A 16,513-nucleotide genomic window follows, 5' to 3' on the forward strand; every position below is an offset into this window, starting at 1 on the left:
ACCATCATCATTTTCTTCTTCCTCCTCCTCCTCATCATCATCTCCCTGATCATCATCATCACCTTCATCATCATCATCGATATCATCATCATCACCATCAACTTCATTATCATCACCATCGTCATCTTCATCATCACGATCATCTTTATCTTCATTATCATCACCATCTTCATAAGCATCTTCATCATCACCAGCATCTTCATTATCATCACCATCTTCATAAGCATCTTCATCATCACCAGCATCTTCATTATCATCACCATCTTCATAAGCATCTTCAGCTTCTTCATTATCATCATCTTTATTATCAACACCTTCATTATCATCATCATCATCATCTTCATCATAATCAGCTTCTTCATCTTCATCACCATCATCATCATCATCAGCAGCAGCAGCAACTTCCTCCAGGCTGAACTAAACAACTCCTCACACACACCCCTCACACTCCCCTCAAACACTCCCCTCAAACACTCCCCTCAAACACTCTCTCCCCTCACACACACTCTCCTCACACTCTCTCTCCCCTCACACACACCCTCCTCACACACTCTCTCCCCTCACACACACCCTCCTCACACTCTCTCCCCTCACACACACCCTCTCGCCTCACACACACCCTCCTCACACTCTCTCCCCTCACACACACTCTCTCCCCTCACACACACCCTCCTCACACTCTCTCTCCCCTCACACACACCCTCCTCACACACTCTCTCCCCTCACACACACCCTCCTCACACTCTCTCCCCTCACACACACTCTCTCCCCTCACACACACCCTCCTCACACTCTCTCTCCCCTCACACACACTCTCTCGCCTCACACACACCCTCCTCACACTCTCTCCCCTCACACACACCCTCCTCACACTCTCCTCAAACACTCTCCTCACACACACACACACACCTCACTCTCTCTCCCCTCACACTCCCTTCACACACTCTCTCCCCTCACACACATCCTCCTCACACTTTCTCTCCTCACACACACCCTCCTCACACTCTCTCCCCTCACACACACTCTCCTCACACTCCCCTCAAACACTCCCCTCAAACACTCCCCTCAAACACTCTCTCCCCTCACACACACTCTCTCCCCTCACACACACCCTCCTCACACACTCTCTCCCCTCACACACACCCTCCTCACACACTCTCTCCCCTCACACACACCCTCCTCACACTCTCTCTCCCCTCACACACACCCTCCTCACACTCTCTCCCCTCACACACACCCTCCTCACACCCTCTCACCTCACACACACCCTCCTCACACTCTCTCCCCTCACACACACCCTCCTCACACTCTCTCTCCTCACACACACACACACACACACACACCTCACTCTCTCTCCCCTCACACTCCCTTCACACACTCTCTCCCCTCACACACATCCTCCTCACACTTTCTCTCCTCACACACACCCTCCTCACTCTCTCTCCCCTCACACACACTCTCCTCACACTCTCTCCCCTCACACACACCCTCTCGCCTCACACACACCCTCCTCACACTCTCTCCCCTCACACACACTCTCTCCCCTCACACACACCCTCCTCACTCTCTCTCCCCTCACACACACTCTCTCCCCTCACACACACCCTCCTCACACTCTCTCCCCTCACACACACCCTCCTCACTCTCTCTCCCCTCACACACACCCTCCTCACACTCTCTCCCCTCACACACACCCTCCTCACACACACCCTCCTCACACTCTCTCCCCTCACACACACCCTCCTCACTCTCTCTCCCCTCACACACACTCTCCTCACACTCTCTCCCCTCACACTCTCTCTCCCCTTACACACACCCTCCTCACACTCTCTCCCCTCACACACACCCTCTCGCCTCACACACACCCTCCTCACACTCTCTCCCCTCACACACACCCTCCTCACACTCTCTCTCCCCTCACACACTCTCTCTCCCCTCACACACACCCTCCTCACACTCTCTCTCCCCTCACACACACCCTCCTCACACACTCTCTCCCCTCACACACACCCTCCTCACACTCTCTCCCCTCACACACACTCTCTCCCCTCACACACACCCTCCTCACACTCTCTCTCCCCTCACACACACCCTCTCGCCTCACACACACCCTCCTCACACTCTCTCCCCTCACACACACCCTCCTCACACTCTCCTCAAACACTCTCCTCACACACACACACACCTCACACTCTCTCTCCCCTCACACTCCCTTCACACACTCTCTCCCCTCACACACATCCTCCTCACACTTTCTCTCCTCACACACACCCTCCTCACTCTCTCTCCCCTCACACACACCCTCCTCACACTCTCTTCCCTCACACACACCCTCCTCACACTCTCTTCCCTCACACACACCCTCCTCACACTCTCTCCCCTCACACACACCCTCCTCACACTCTCTCCCCTCACACACACTCTCCCCTCCCACACACCCTCCTCACACTCTCCTCAAACACTCTCCTCACACACACACCTCACACTCTCTCTCCCCTCACACTCCCTTCACACACTCTCTCCCCTCACACACATCCTCCTCACACTTTCTCTCCTCACACACACCCTCCTCACTCTCTCTCCCCTCACACACACTCTCCTCACACTCTCTCCCCTCACACTCTCTCTCCCCTCACACACACCCTCCTCACACTCTCTCCCCTCACACACACCCTCCTCACACACACCCTCCTCACACTCTCTCCCCTCACACACACCCTCCTCACTCTCTCTCCCCTCACACACACTCTCCTCACACTCTCTCCCCTCACACTCTCTCTCCCCTCACACACACCCTCCTCACACTCTCTCCCCTCACACACACCCTCCTCACACACACCCTCCTCACACTCTCTCCCCTCACACACACCCTCCTCACTCTCTCTCCCCTCACACACACTCTCTCCCCTCACACACACCCTCCTCACACTCTCTCCCCTCACACACACTCTCTCCCCTCACACACACCCTCCTCACACTCTCTCCCCTCACACACACCCTCTCGCCTCACACACACCCTCCTCACTCTCTCTCCCCTCACACACACTCTCCTCACACTCTCTCCCCTCACACTCTCTCTCCCCTCACACACACCCTCCTCACACTCTCTCCCCTCACACACACCCTCCTCACACTCTCTCCCCTCACACACACCCTCCTCACACTCTCTCCCCTCACACACACCCTCTCGCCTCACACACACCCTCCTCACACTCTCTCCCCTCACACACACTCTCTCCCCTCACACACACCCTCCTCACACTCTCTCGCCTCACACACACCCTCCTCACACTCTCTCCCCTCACACACACCCCTCACACTCCCCTCACACACACCCTCTCGCCTCACACACACCCTCCTCACACTCTCTCCCCTCACACACACTCTCTCCCCTCACACACACCCTCCTCACACTCTCTCCCCTCACACACACTCTCTCCCCTCACACACACCCTCTCGCCTCACACACACCCTCCTCACACTCTCTCTCCCCTCACACACACCCTCCTCACACACTCTCTCCCCTCACACACACCCTCCTCACACTCTCTCCCCTCACACACACCCTCTCGCCTCACACACACCCTCCTCACACTCTCTCCCCTCACACACACTGTCTCCCCTCACACACACCCTCCTCACACTCTCTCTCCCCTCACACACACCCTCCTCACACTCTCTCCCCTCACACACACCCTCCTCACACACACCCTCCCCTCACACACACCCTCGTCACACTCTCCTCAAACACTCTCCTCACACACACACACCTCACACTCTCTCTCCCCTCACACTCCCTTCACACACTCTCTCCCCTCACACACATCCTACTCACACTTTCTCTCCTCACACACACCCTCCTCACTCTCTCTCCCCTCACACACACCCTCCTCACACTCTCTCCCCTCACACACACCCTCCTCACACACACCCTCCTCACACTCTCTCCCCTCACACTCTCTCCCCTCACACTCTCTCTCCCCTTACACACACCCTCCTCACACTCTCTCCCCTCACACTCTCTCCCCTCACACTCTCTCTCCCCTCACACACACCCTCCTCACACTCTCTCCCCTCACACACACCCTCCTCACACACACCCTCCCCTCACACACACCCTCGTCACACTCTCCTCAAACACTCTCCTCACACACACACACCTCACACTCTCTCTCCCCTCACACTCCCTTCACACACTCTCTCCCCTCACACACATCCTACTCACACTTTCTCTCCTCACACACACCCTCCTCACTCTCTCTCCCCTCACACACACCCTCCTCACACTCTCTCCCCTCACACACACCCTCCTCACACTCTCTCCCCTCACACTCTCTCCCCTCACACTCTCTCTCCCGTCACACACACCCTCCTCACTCTCTCTCTCCCCTCACACTCTTACAGCTTTTCCTCTGACTGTTAAATCACTCTGGCACTGGAGACTCCTTCCGTAAATGTTCAATAAAAATGTATTTTCCGTCCACAAAACTTCACCAAACCAACAATTATTTTAAATTATTTTAAACAATTATTTTAATTATTTTTACAGTGTGATTGAATGAGGGTTTTAATATAAACATGTGACTGCAGCTCCACGCCTCTCAGAGCTGCTGTTATAGAAAATTAATCAACACTTCCTGACCAATCAGAATCCAGAATTCAACAGTGACATGACGCTGACAGAAGAACAGAAAGAGGTTACGCCTAAGATAGGACCAAGTGCAAAAGTTTGTGCACCCTCAGAATGAAGTGAAGATTTAGTGTGATTTATTTTGATATAAATATCAAAATAATCGAAATTATTTCAGTTATTTTTTTGAACGTTGTATGATTGTGATATGTTTATGGTAACTGATCATAAACAAGTATAAGTTTAGTGTAAATCGTTATTTGTATAATTTCTCATTAAACCATGCAACAGTCAAGGACTTCCAGTGACCTCATGCACCTGGTCGGTCTCCGTGTGTGTGTGTGTGTGTGTGTGTGTGTGTGTGTGTTTCTTTAATCTGAGCCGTGTCCTCTGTACATTTTCTTATCTGATGTGTGTGTGTGTGTGTGTGTGTGTGTGTGTGTGTGTGTGTGTGTGTGTGTGTGTGAGACAGAGATATTATACAAACTGATACAAAAATAAGCTTGCCTTGCCATACACCTGTCTACTACTTAGAGGCTCCGCCCACATTCTCTTAAGACTGAAACGTCTTCAGAATTGACTTGCTATCAGGATTTTCCCAGAATTCCCTGCAGCATGTCTCACCAAGGTGACAGGTGCCTGAAGAGCTGTGGCTGGGGCAGGGGCAGGGCACACACTTGTCCTTCACACCACCTCCACCTGGGGCTCGGTAGTAGCGTGGCATACACTCCTCACAGTTGTGTCCCTGAGTGTTGTCCTGACAGTCCATACACACACCTGAGAGAGAGACAGAGAGAGAGAGACAGAGAGATAGAGACAGGTTGCACGTATGTGTTGAGAGATACAGCAATGGCTCTGCTCAGAGTTTTGAGTTCATATCAGATTACACTGTACCACTGGTTTTGTACGTTCGTGTTCAGGTAAATTTGAACTTTCGTAACTGAGTTAAAGACAAGACATGTCAAAGACTCATATTTTAAGAGAAGCAAGTCACATGTTTCATTCTAAAGCAACAAATCTAAACAATCATCTCAAATGAGTCCTTGGCTCGATCGTATGATGTACGTGGTTCGACGTTTCTCCGGTTCCCCATTCACAACCCGCTACTCGTTCCACAAAAATGGAAGAAAAACTTGTAGAGAAGTTGTTTTGTCTTATCCTGTCATAAACAGCCTCATATTAGAGACATGATGAAAAAAGTAAAGCTTGGAAAGAAGTCGCAGAGATTGTTGATGCCTCGGGTGATTGGAATTTGAATATCAGGTGGAAATTCAAATTCAGTCCTAACTGCTTGAAGCTCCTCTTACTGAATTCAGAACTGAATGCTGAACAGCACAGGATACTTTTTACAGAATTAAAATATGTTTATCGGTTCTTGAGATATTACAAATCAAAGATTTAAAAAAAAAGGCTTAATTTTTAGAAAACTGCCCTAATATTCTGTCTGAGGATCACATGGTCCAAAATGGGCCTCATTAACCAATGAGATCAAATGATTTTTCTTCATAACTTTTCTATTTTTCAAGATATTTACATGGAAATTGGCAGGAACATAGATGGTTGTATACTGAATACAAAGTTTGAAAAATTAGTAAAAACCAATTATGCAAATTAGTATTTAATTAGTATGAATTATGCTAATTAGGTAAAACCGTTAAATCAGTACACTGTAAAAAAGTAATAAAACATGATTTTTAATCCCCTTGTTGTGCTCTGTAGGCCTTTGTATTTCTCAAAAGTAGGGCCTAGAAGTGTTTATTTCTATGAAAGAATATAAATGATCATATTTCTAGCTTTCAAGGCGAACCTCGAAAAAACTGTCTGATCCACATCCAGTAAACAATTCACATTAACGGAACTGAAATCAACACTCACGTTTCTGACTTCCGTTTCTTTTTTTTTTAAATATCACTCTGAACACTAAGATCTGGGCGGCATGGTGGTGTAGTGGTTAGCGCTGTTGCCTCACAGCAAGAAGGTCCTGGGTTCGAGCCCCGTGGCCGGCGAGGGCCTTTCTGTGCGGAGTTTGCATGTTCTCCCCGTGTCCACGTGGGTTTCCTCCGGGTGCTCCGGTTTCCCCCACAGTCCAAAGACATGCAGGTTAGGTTAACTGGTGACTCTAAATTGACCGTGAGTGTGAATGGTTGTCTGTGTCTATGTGTCAGCCCTGTGATGACCTGGCGACTTGTCCAGGGTGAACCCCGCCTTTCGCCCGTAGTCAGCTGGGATAGGATCCAGCTTGCCTGTGACCCTGTAGAACAGGATAAAGCGGCTACAGATAATGAGATGAGATACTAAGATCTCAATATTTTTCACTGAAACAACTCCAGTTATATTCTAAAATAGTTATTTATTTACATGAATCAGTTTGATTTGAAAAAATAAGTAGGTAAAGCTATGAAAACTCACTTCAGAGTCTCCCGTGAATCAGAACATCAAAACTAGCAGAGGGAAAATTTTGCTGAATCCTTCATCAGAAACAGTGAGAGCGAGAGAACGTCCCTATAAAAGTGATGTGACTGATATTGATGAGTAATCCAGTGGGAAACCGATCAGAAGAGAGAAAGAGAGAGAGAGAGCCTGACCGCTTTCCCGTGACTCAAAAAGAAAATCGCCGGCAGTTTCCTGACGTCCCGCGAGCAGAGTTTTTACTCTGTTGTACCGACTTCAACCTGCCGTTACTCCCAAAGTACTGAACAGATCTTAAGGAGATACATTTCTCTGGAAATCAGAGATTATAAGCTTTTTAATGATCGTATTCAGAATAGAAAATATTCAAGAGTTAAGCAATGACAGATTTGGAAACTTAGATGAGCGTCTGCGTGGACAATTTTCACAGCACGGCCAGCGAGTGGCTGATACGCCAACTTGTACGTAGCTAGTAGGAGTGGAGTCGAGATCAAACAGGTACTTTTCACACTGATTATTTTGCGTCACTTGTGTTTGAGTAGTTAGTTTTAGAAGCTATCTATAGTTAATACCATTACTAAAAAAAAAAAAAAAGCCACACTGGAAGGGCCACGCCCACAAACATCAACAGTAGTGATTGCTAGACGCCCACAAAAGACAAATCTACATACGACATGAGTGACTTGTCACTTTTTCACTTTTACACAATCTTCAGGATTTATTTTTTTTGCTGATCTTTTTTTTTTTATTTGCTGTCTTAAAATTATAGGCACATATTTGCATCGATGCTGCACCGATGTATTTTGTTGCGATATATCTTACACCGGTGTAAATTTTGTGGAGCGTTCACACGTCACAAACCTGCTTACTAGAGAGAAGCGTGTTAGCACCGGTGCAGCCCCACTTGCGATCACACGGCAGTTTTTGCGACCGTGCTATACGATAGTAATAATGCGGAAATGAAATATGCGCATGCGTGAAAATGTACTTCCTTTTCCCGGTTGTCATGGCATCACCAAGCGCCGGGAAAACAACGTGGATGAAGACAGCAGTGTTGCCAGATACTGCTGACGTTTTCCAGCCCAAAATATGTTCAAATCCGCCAAAATGCACTTAAAACCGCCCAATCTGGCAACACTGGAAGACACGCAGTTCTGTTGTTGTTGATATTCGCCATTTTGGAAGCACAAAATACCAGGATGCAAATTATGCAATGCCCGTATGTAATCAACTCTCCTCATGCGTAGCGAGTCTACCCCTGTAGCGTTCAGACGTCCCATTTTATATCGGTGCTGTCCCGCAAACTAGCATTTACTCCGGAGTAAATTTCTTAAACCACCTCCCGAGCAGGGTTAGATTTGCACCGGTTTAAGCAGCTTTCAGGGGCGACACCGGTATAACTTTGTACCGTGTGAACGCTCTACCGGGGCAGCCCCGGCGCTACACCGGAGTAAAAGTTGCCGTGTGAATACCCCTTATGAAAAATTTGACCACAATTTTTTTTACCACAGCTCGTAAAGGCTCTTCTTTCTATTTTTCCAGTCGATTTTTTTTAAATTTAAATCCTACAAAAAAAGACAAAAAGGTGAGCGAACACGATTTCCTGTTTCAAACTGATAAATGACGCCCTGATTTATTAAGCTACCAAAGCTAATTTGCACGTGAGATTGGACAAAAAGAAAGAACGACTGCTTAAATTATACCATGTGCAAATCAAAAGAAGGAACGATATTTAAAAAATGAGGTTCTCGAAAGCCGTGAGTAAATTTATGTTGTGATGCTGTTCACTGCTGTGTGTCGTTATATCATTAGTAAAACATTGTAAATGGTATCGTTTTGTCTTCAACTCAAACGGAATTCCGCAAATTTACATCCTGCCTTTCTGTGGTTTTAATTTACACACACACACACACACACACACACACACACACACACACACAGAATAATCTCCATTTCCAAGGTGACTTTCATACTGTGGTAAATCATGCTGTGGTTTTAGGTCAGTCTATTTGCATTGGCTCCACCCTCTGCTTTGCATATTCATTAAGGCAGAAAGGACGACTCGTGCTATTTTGATCATGTCAAGGAAAATCACTGTGTGTGTGTGTGTGTGTGTGTGTGTGTGTGTATACACATGACACATTTTAGAGCAAGTAAATCATGTGAGCGAGTTCCTGTGTGGCACGGTGAGCCCCAGAGCATTGTGGGAAAGCAGGAGGGGAGGGGAAGGGAGGAGGTGGGCTTTGCGACATTATGAGAGAGTTGAGCAGTAAATCAGAACCGAGCTTCCATCTGCACTCTCTCACACACACACACACACACACACACACACACACTGCGGAGAGAGACAGATGGATGCCTAGATGGACACACACACACATTGGCATGCTAGTTTGAACACACATGTATTCACACACACACCCACACACACACACACATACATACTCATACATTAAAAAGGTTCTAAGAAGGTTACCTGCTTACGTTACTGTAATAATGTTCCTGCAACGTTCTAAAAACCTTCTGCAGTCATCATTAAAATCATTCTGTCCCATTATTCTAGTTGTTTTATCACATTCATCTACCATACAGGTCATTTTGTATGTGGACAGTTCCTGACTGCGTCTTCCTGTTGCTCTCCCATCTGCTGCTCTGCACAAAGTATTGGCACCCCTCTACCTCATACATGAGTAGCAAGGAACCATTGTTAAGCAGCAATGATTTGGGTGGTGCTGCTTATATTTTCTTACAGCAGTGACACAGGTATGGTAGTGTGTGTGTGTGTGTGTGTGTGTGTGTGTGTGTGTGTGTGTGTGTGTGTGTGTGTGTGTGTGTGAACATCTACAGCAGGGTGACTGTGTCTAATAAAGTGCACTAAGTTTATAGCTGGCTTTTAGAATAGTACTTGATCCAGCACAGACTTTTCTTTGCATTTTATTTGTTTGTATCATGCTCCGACAGTTGCAATACGTGCAAATGACTTGACGAAGCTACAAGACGCAAAATCGAGGTCATGGGATGTTAGAGATTCTGTCACACGTTTAATTTGCTGTTTTGAAATGTTGAATTAATAAAATACCAGCTGTCATTTGAAGTTCATTCAATGTGATCAGCGAAGGTGCCAATAATTTTGAAATCAGTGTTTTCATGTAGGGTGCCAATAATCCTGGACTACGTTTGTGATTATTTGTGGTGGTGTTTCGGGTTCTGACCGGATTGCGGGTGGCAGTAGGTGGAGTGTCCATTGCACTGACACGGCTGGCACCCCGTGCTGCTGAAGTGGAAGAATCCCGGATGGCAGTCGTCACACTTGGGGCCGTACACTCCCGTCTTACACACACACGTCCCCGAGCTGTGAGAGGAGACAGAGGACACTGTCAGTAAACACACATGCATACATACGCGCACACACCATCAGTACAACAACAACACGTATATTACGACTACAACAACGACAAGAAATACTAATACTATGACAATTACTACTATTACTGCTACAACTACTACCACTACTACTATTTCTAATAATTCAATTACCACGACTACTACAACTACTAGGCGGCATGGTGGTGTAGTGGTTAGCGCTGTCGCCTCACAGCAAGAAGGTCCGGGTTCGAGCCCCGTGGCCGGCGAGGGCCTTTCTGTGCAGAGTTTGCATGTTCTCCCCGTTTCCGCGTGGGTTTCCTCCGGGTGCTCCGGTTTCCCCCACAGTCCAAAGACATGCAGGTTAGGTTAACTGGTGACTCTAAATTGAGCGTAGGTGTGAATGTGAGTGTGAATGGTTGTCTGTGTCTATGTGTCAGCCCTGTGATGACCTGGCGACTTGTCCAGGGTGTACCCCGCCTTTCGCCCGTAGTCAGCTGGGATAGGCTCCAGCTTGCCTGCGACCCTGTAGAAGGATAAAGCGGCTAGAGATAATGAGATGAGATGAGAGACTACAACTACTACTAGTAGAATTACTACAACTGCAAAAACAACTACAAAAACAACAACTACTACTGCAACTACTACAACAACAACTACTACTCGTAGAATTACTACTACTACTACAACTACTACTCGTAGAATTACTACAACTACAAAAACAACAACTACTTCTATTACTACTATTACAACCACTACAAAAACAACAACAACTACTACTACTACTACTACAACAACTACTGCGACTATTATTACTATTAATACCACTACAAAAACAACTACTAGTACCTGCATTACTACAATTACGATTACTACTATTACTACCACTACCACATGTGCTAACAGTACAATTAGTACTACAACTAGTACTATTGCTGATGCAACTACTACTATTACTACTAGTATTATTACTACAACTACTATCACTAATACAACAACTATTAGCAGTAGTAAAATTACTACTCTTACTACCACTATGACTATTATTACTAGTTCTACCACCACTAGAACAACTACTACTAATACTACTAATACTACTATTATTACTACTATTACTACCACTACCACATGTACAACTATTAGTTATTACTACAGCTACTACTGATGCAACTAATACTAATATTATTACTACAACTACTATTAATGTCACTATTACCACAACTACTAGCAGTAGCAATTACTACTCTTACTACCACAACTACTTTTATTTTTACTACTCCTACTACCACTACTAAAAAACTACTAATAATATAATTACTATTACTACCATTACTGCATGCACTGTTAGTAGAATTATTACTACAACTACTACTATTACTGATGAACGTATTACTATTACTAGTAGTATCATTAAAAAACTACTTTTACTACCATTACTACTATTAGCAGAGTGACTACTGCAACTACTATTAGTAATATTACTACAACTATTAGTACTACTGATGAAATTAGTACTACTACTACTACTAGTGTTATTACTACAACTCCTATTAATATCATTATTACAACTACTAGCAGTAATATAATTATTACTATTACCACCACTACTATTATTATTATTACTACTTTTACAACCACCAACAGAACAACTACTACTATTAATACTGTTATTACTACTATTACTACCACTACTACAACAACTACTAGTAGCTATATTACTACTGTGATTACTAGTACTACAACAACTACAACCACTATTATGACTATTATTACTACCACTACTAAAACAACTACTGCTAGTATAATTACTATTACTACCACTACTGCATGTACTATTAGGAGAATTAGAACTGCAACTACTACGATTACTGATGTAACTAGTCCTACTACTAGTATTATTACAACTAACACTACTGCTAGTAGCTCTATTAATACTACACGTACTATTACTACTATTACTACCACTACTGCATGTACTATTAGTAGGATTACTACTACTACAACTACTACTAGCATTATTATTATGACTACTACAACTACTACTGTATTACTATTACAGCTATCACTATTACTACTTGGACGACTGAAGACGTTTCTATGATACACAGCACGTCTCACGATGAACCACCAGTAATACAGTTTTACTGCATTTTTAAAAAATGTTTGATGACACTTTATTTAATTGAGTCTAAATATATTTTTCTTTATTTTAAAAAAAATTAAATGCTGAAAAGGAGCATTTTTTTAAATATCTGAAAAAAAAAACTTTCTTAACTGAACGTCTATTCAGCTGCCAGTCAATGTGTAATTAAATTTTAAAAAATAATAAAATAAAATAAAAAAATGTCATGAAAAGTTTGCAGTATTCACGATGTCCCAGAAAATCATACTGTGATGTAATTTATCATGATATTGATATTATATGAGCGTGTCACCTGGCCCTATCAACACACTCCAACACACACAGGATATATTATTATTATTATTATTATTATTATTATAGGGGCGGCACGGTGGTGTAGTGGTTAGCGCTGTCGCCTCACAGCAAGAAGGTCCTGGGTTCGAGCCCCGGGGCCGGCGAGGGCCTTTCTGTGCGGAGTTTGCATGTTCTCCCCGTGTCCGCGTGGGTTTCCTCCGGGTGCTCCGGTTTCCCCCACAGTCCAAAGACATGCAGGTTAGGTTAACTGGTGACTCTAAATTGAGCGTAGGTGTGAATGTGAGTGTGAATGGTTGTCTGTGTCTATGTGTCAGCCCTGTGATGACCTGGCGACTTGTCCAGGGTGTACCCCGCCTTTCGCCCGTAGTCAACTGGGATAGGCTCCAGCTTGCCTGCGACCCTGTAGAAGGATAAAGCGGCTAGAGATAATGAGATGAGATGAGAGACTACAACTACTACTCGTAGAATTACTACAACTGCAAAAACAACTACAAAAACAACAACAACTACTACTGCAACTACTTCAACAACAACTACTACTCGTAGAATTACTACTACTACTACAACTACTACTCGTAGAATTACTACAACTACAAAAACAACAACTACTTCTATTATTACTATTACAACCACTACAAAAACAACAACAACTACTACTACTACTACTACAACAACTACTGCGACTATTATTACTATTAATACCACTACAAAAACAACTACTAGTACCTGCATTACTACAATTACGATTACTACTATTACTACCACTACCACATGTGCTAACAGTACAATTAGTACTACAACTAGTACTATTGCTGATGCAACTACTACTATTACTACTAGTATTATTACAACTACTATCACTATTACAACAACTATTAGCAGTAGTAATATTACTACTCTTACTACCACTACGACTATTATTACTAGTTCTACCACCACTAGAACAACTACTACTAATACTACTATTACTACCACTACCACATGTACAACTATTAGTTATTACTACAACTACTACTAATGCAACTAATACTAATATTATTACTACAACTACTATTAATGTCACTATTACCACAACTACTAGCAGTAGCAATTACTACTCTTACTACCACAACTACTTTTATTTTTACTACTCCTACTACCACTACTAAAAAACTACTAATAATATAATTACTATTACTACCATTACTGCATGCACTGTTAGTAGAATTATTACTACAACCACTACTATTACTGATGAACGTAGTACTATTACTAGTAGTATCATTAAAAAAACTACTTTTACTACCATTACTACTATTAGCAGAGTGACTACTACAACTACTATTAGTAATATTACTACAACTATTAGTACTACTGATGCAATTAGTACTACTACTACTACTAGTGTTATTACTACAACTCCTATTAATATCATTATTACAACTACTAGCAGTAATATAATTATTACTATTACCACCACTACTATTATTATTATTACTACTTTTACAACCACCAACAGAACAACTACTACTATTAATACTGTTATTACTACTATTACTACCACTACTACAACAACTACTAGTAGCTATAATACTACTGTGATTACTAGTACTACAACAACTACAACCACTATTATGACTATTATTACTACCACTACTAAAACAACTACTGCTAGTATAATTACTATTACTACCACTACTGCATGTACTATTAGTAGAATTAGAACTGCAACTACTACGATTACTGATGTAACTAGTCCTACTACTAGTATTATTACAACTAACACTACTGCTAGTAGCTCTATTAATACTACACGTACTATTACTACTATTACTACCACTACTGCATGTACTATTAGTAGGATTACTACTACTACAACTACTACTAGCATTATTATTATGACTACTACAACTACTACTGTATTACTATTACAGCTATCACTATTACTACTTGGACGACTGAAGACGTTTCTATGATACACAGCACGTCTCACGATGAACCACCAGTAATACAGTTTTACTGCATTTTTAAAAAATGTTTGATGACACTTTATTTAATTGAGTCTAAATATATTTTTCTTTATTTTAAAAAAAATTAAATGCTGAAAAGGAGCATTTTTTTAAATATCTGAAAAAAAAAACTTTCTTAACTGAACGTCTATTCAGCTGCCAGTCAATGTGTAATTAAATTTTAAAAAATAATAAAATAAAATAAAAAAATGTCATGAAAAGTTTGCAGTATTCACGATGTCCCAGAAAATCATACTGTGATGTAATTTATCATGATATTGATATTATATGAGCGTGTCACCTGGCCCTATCAACACACTCCAACACACACAGGATATATTATTATTATTATTATTATTATTATTATTATAGGGGCGGCACGGTGGTGTAGTGGTTAGCGCTGTCGCCTCACAGCAAGAAGGTCCTGGGTTCGAGCCCCGGGGCCGGCGAGGGCCTTTCTGTGTGGAGTTTGCATGTTCTCCCCGTGTCCGCGTGGGTTTCCTCCGGGTGCTCCGGTTTCCCCCACAGTCCAAAGACATGCAGGTTAGGTTAACTGGTGACTCTAAATTGAGCGTAGGTGTGAGTGTGAATGGTTGTCTGTGTCTATGTGTCAGCCCTGTGATGACCTGGCGACTTGTCCAGGGTGTACCCCGCCTTTCGCCCGTAGTCAGCTGGGATAGGCTCCAGCTTGCCTGCGACCCTGTAGAAGGATAAAGCGGCTAGAGATGATGAGATGAGATTATTATTATCATCTTCATGATGTTACTGATGTAAGATGTCAAGTATAATCAGTCGATGAAGCCAAAGACAAATAAAGATCCGTTTTACAGTCCATTACAAAACCAACGACTGATTTACATAACACATCTCCACTCACTCACACACACACACACACACATACTGCAATAAAAACAGAGCATATCACTAAAGCTAATGTTCCAGAGAACATGCCTACAATCCGATATATTCTCCACGGCATCTAACGTTGACTCCACTGCCCAGGAGGATTTATTTTCACTTCACATGGTGATTAAACACGTACATTCGAATGAATGAATGAATGAATGAATGAATGAATGATCAGTTTATTTAGCCCTTTGGTAGTGATAACACTAAATTACAAGGGAGGCCAAATACAAATACTAATACAATACAATAACACACACAAAAAAACATATTTAATCCCTACTGAACTTATAGGTCACAAAGTTGCTGAGTCGGTCGGTCCTCGCTACACGATAGTCATCGCGGAACAGGCCAGATCTCAGACCATAGCCATGAGCGACACTCACGGGCTGTGGTAGCATGTGTGCTAGGAAACCAGACTCCCTGATGTTAGCAATAAATTTCCTGCAAGCCGCATCGCGGCGCGCTACCAGCATAGACAAACCACAACCCGCGAGTGCCGACTCATATGATCGCTCGGGAAATATAATTTTAAGTGCAGCCCTCTGAATGCCCTCCACCAGCTGACCTTGACAACCTGGTAGCCCAGCCCACACAGGAGATGCATATTCCAGGATGGGCCTAACCAGGCTACAATAAGCTTGAATAAGGTCAGATGATGAAACACCAGATTTCTTCAACACACACAAAGCATATAGGCCAGGGGTGGGCAATTATTTTTTCCATGGGGCCACATGAGAAACAGAAAATTTTGTGGAGGGCCGGACCATAAGGCTGAAC

General features: G+C 43.7%; 1 protein-coding gene across 1 annotated transcript in view; it reads right to left on the bottom strand.

Annotated features, from left to right (window-relative positions):
• si:ch211-158d24.2 (multiple epidermal growth factor-like domains protein 9) overlaps window positions 1-16,513 on the bottom strand; it is a 124,186-nt gene that overhangs the window by 46,470 nt on the left and 61,203 nt on the right. Inside the window, exons 3-4 of the mRNA XM_060931179.1 lie at window positions 10,252-10,391; window positions 5,255-5,407 (exon numbers count right to left, since the gene is read on the bottom strand). Of these exons, the coding sequence (XP_060787162.1) occupies window positions 5,255-5,407; window positions 10,252-10,391 (293 nt within the window). The remainder of the gene's footprint in view (window positions 1-5,254; window positions 5,408-10,251; window positions 10,392-16,513) is intronic.

The sequence above is a fragment of the Neoarius graeffei genome, chromosome 10 (genome assembly GCF_027579695.1).
Source record: "Neoarius graeffei isolate fNeoGra1 chromosome 10, fNeoGra1.pri, whole genome shotgun sequence".
Lineage (NCBI taxonomy): Eukaryota > Metazoa > Chordata > Actinopteri > Siluriformes > Ariidae > Neoarius > Neoarius graeffei.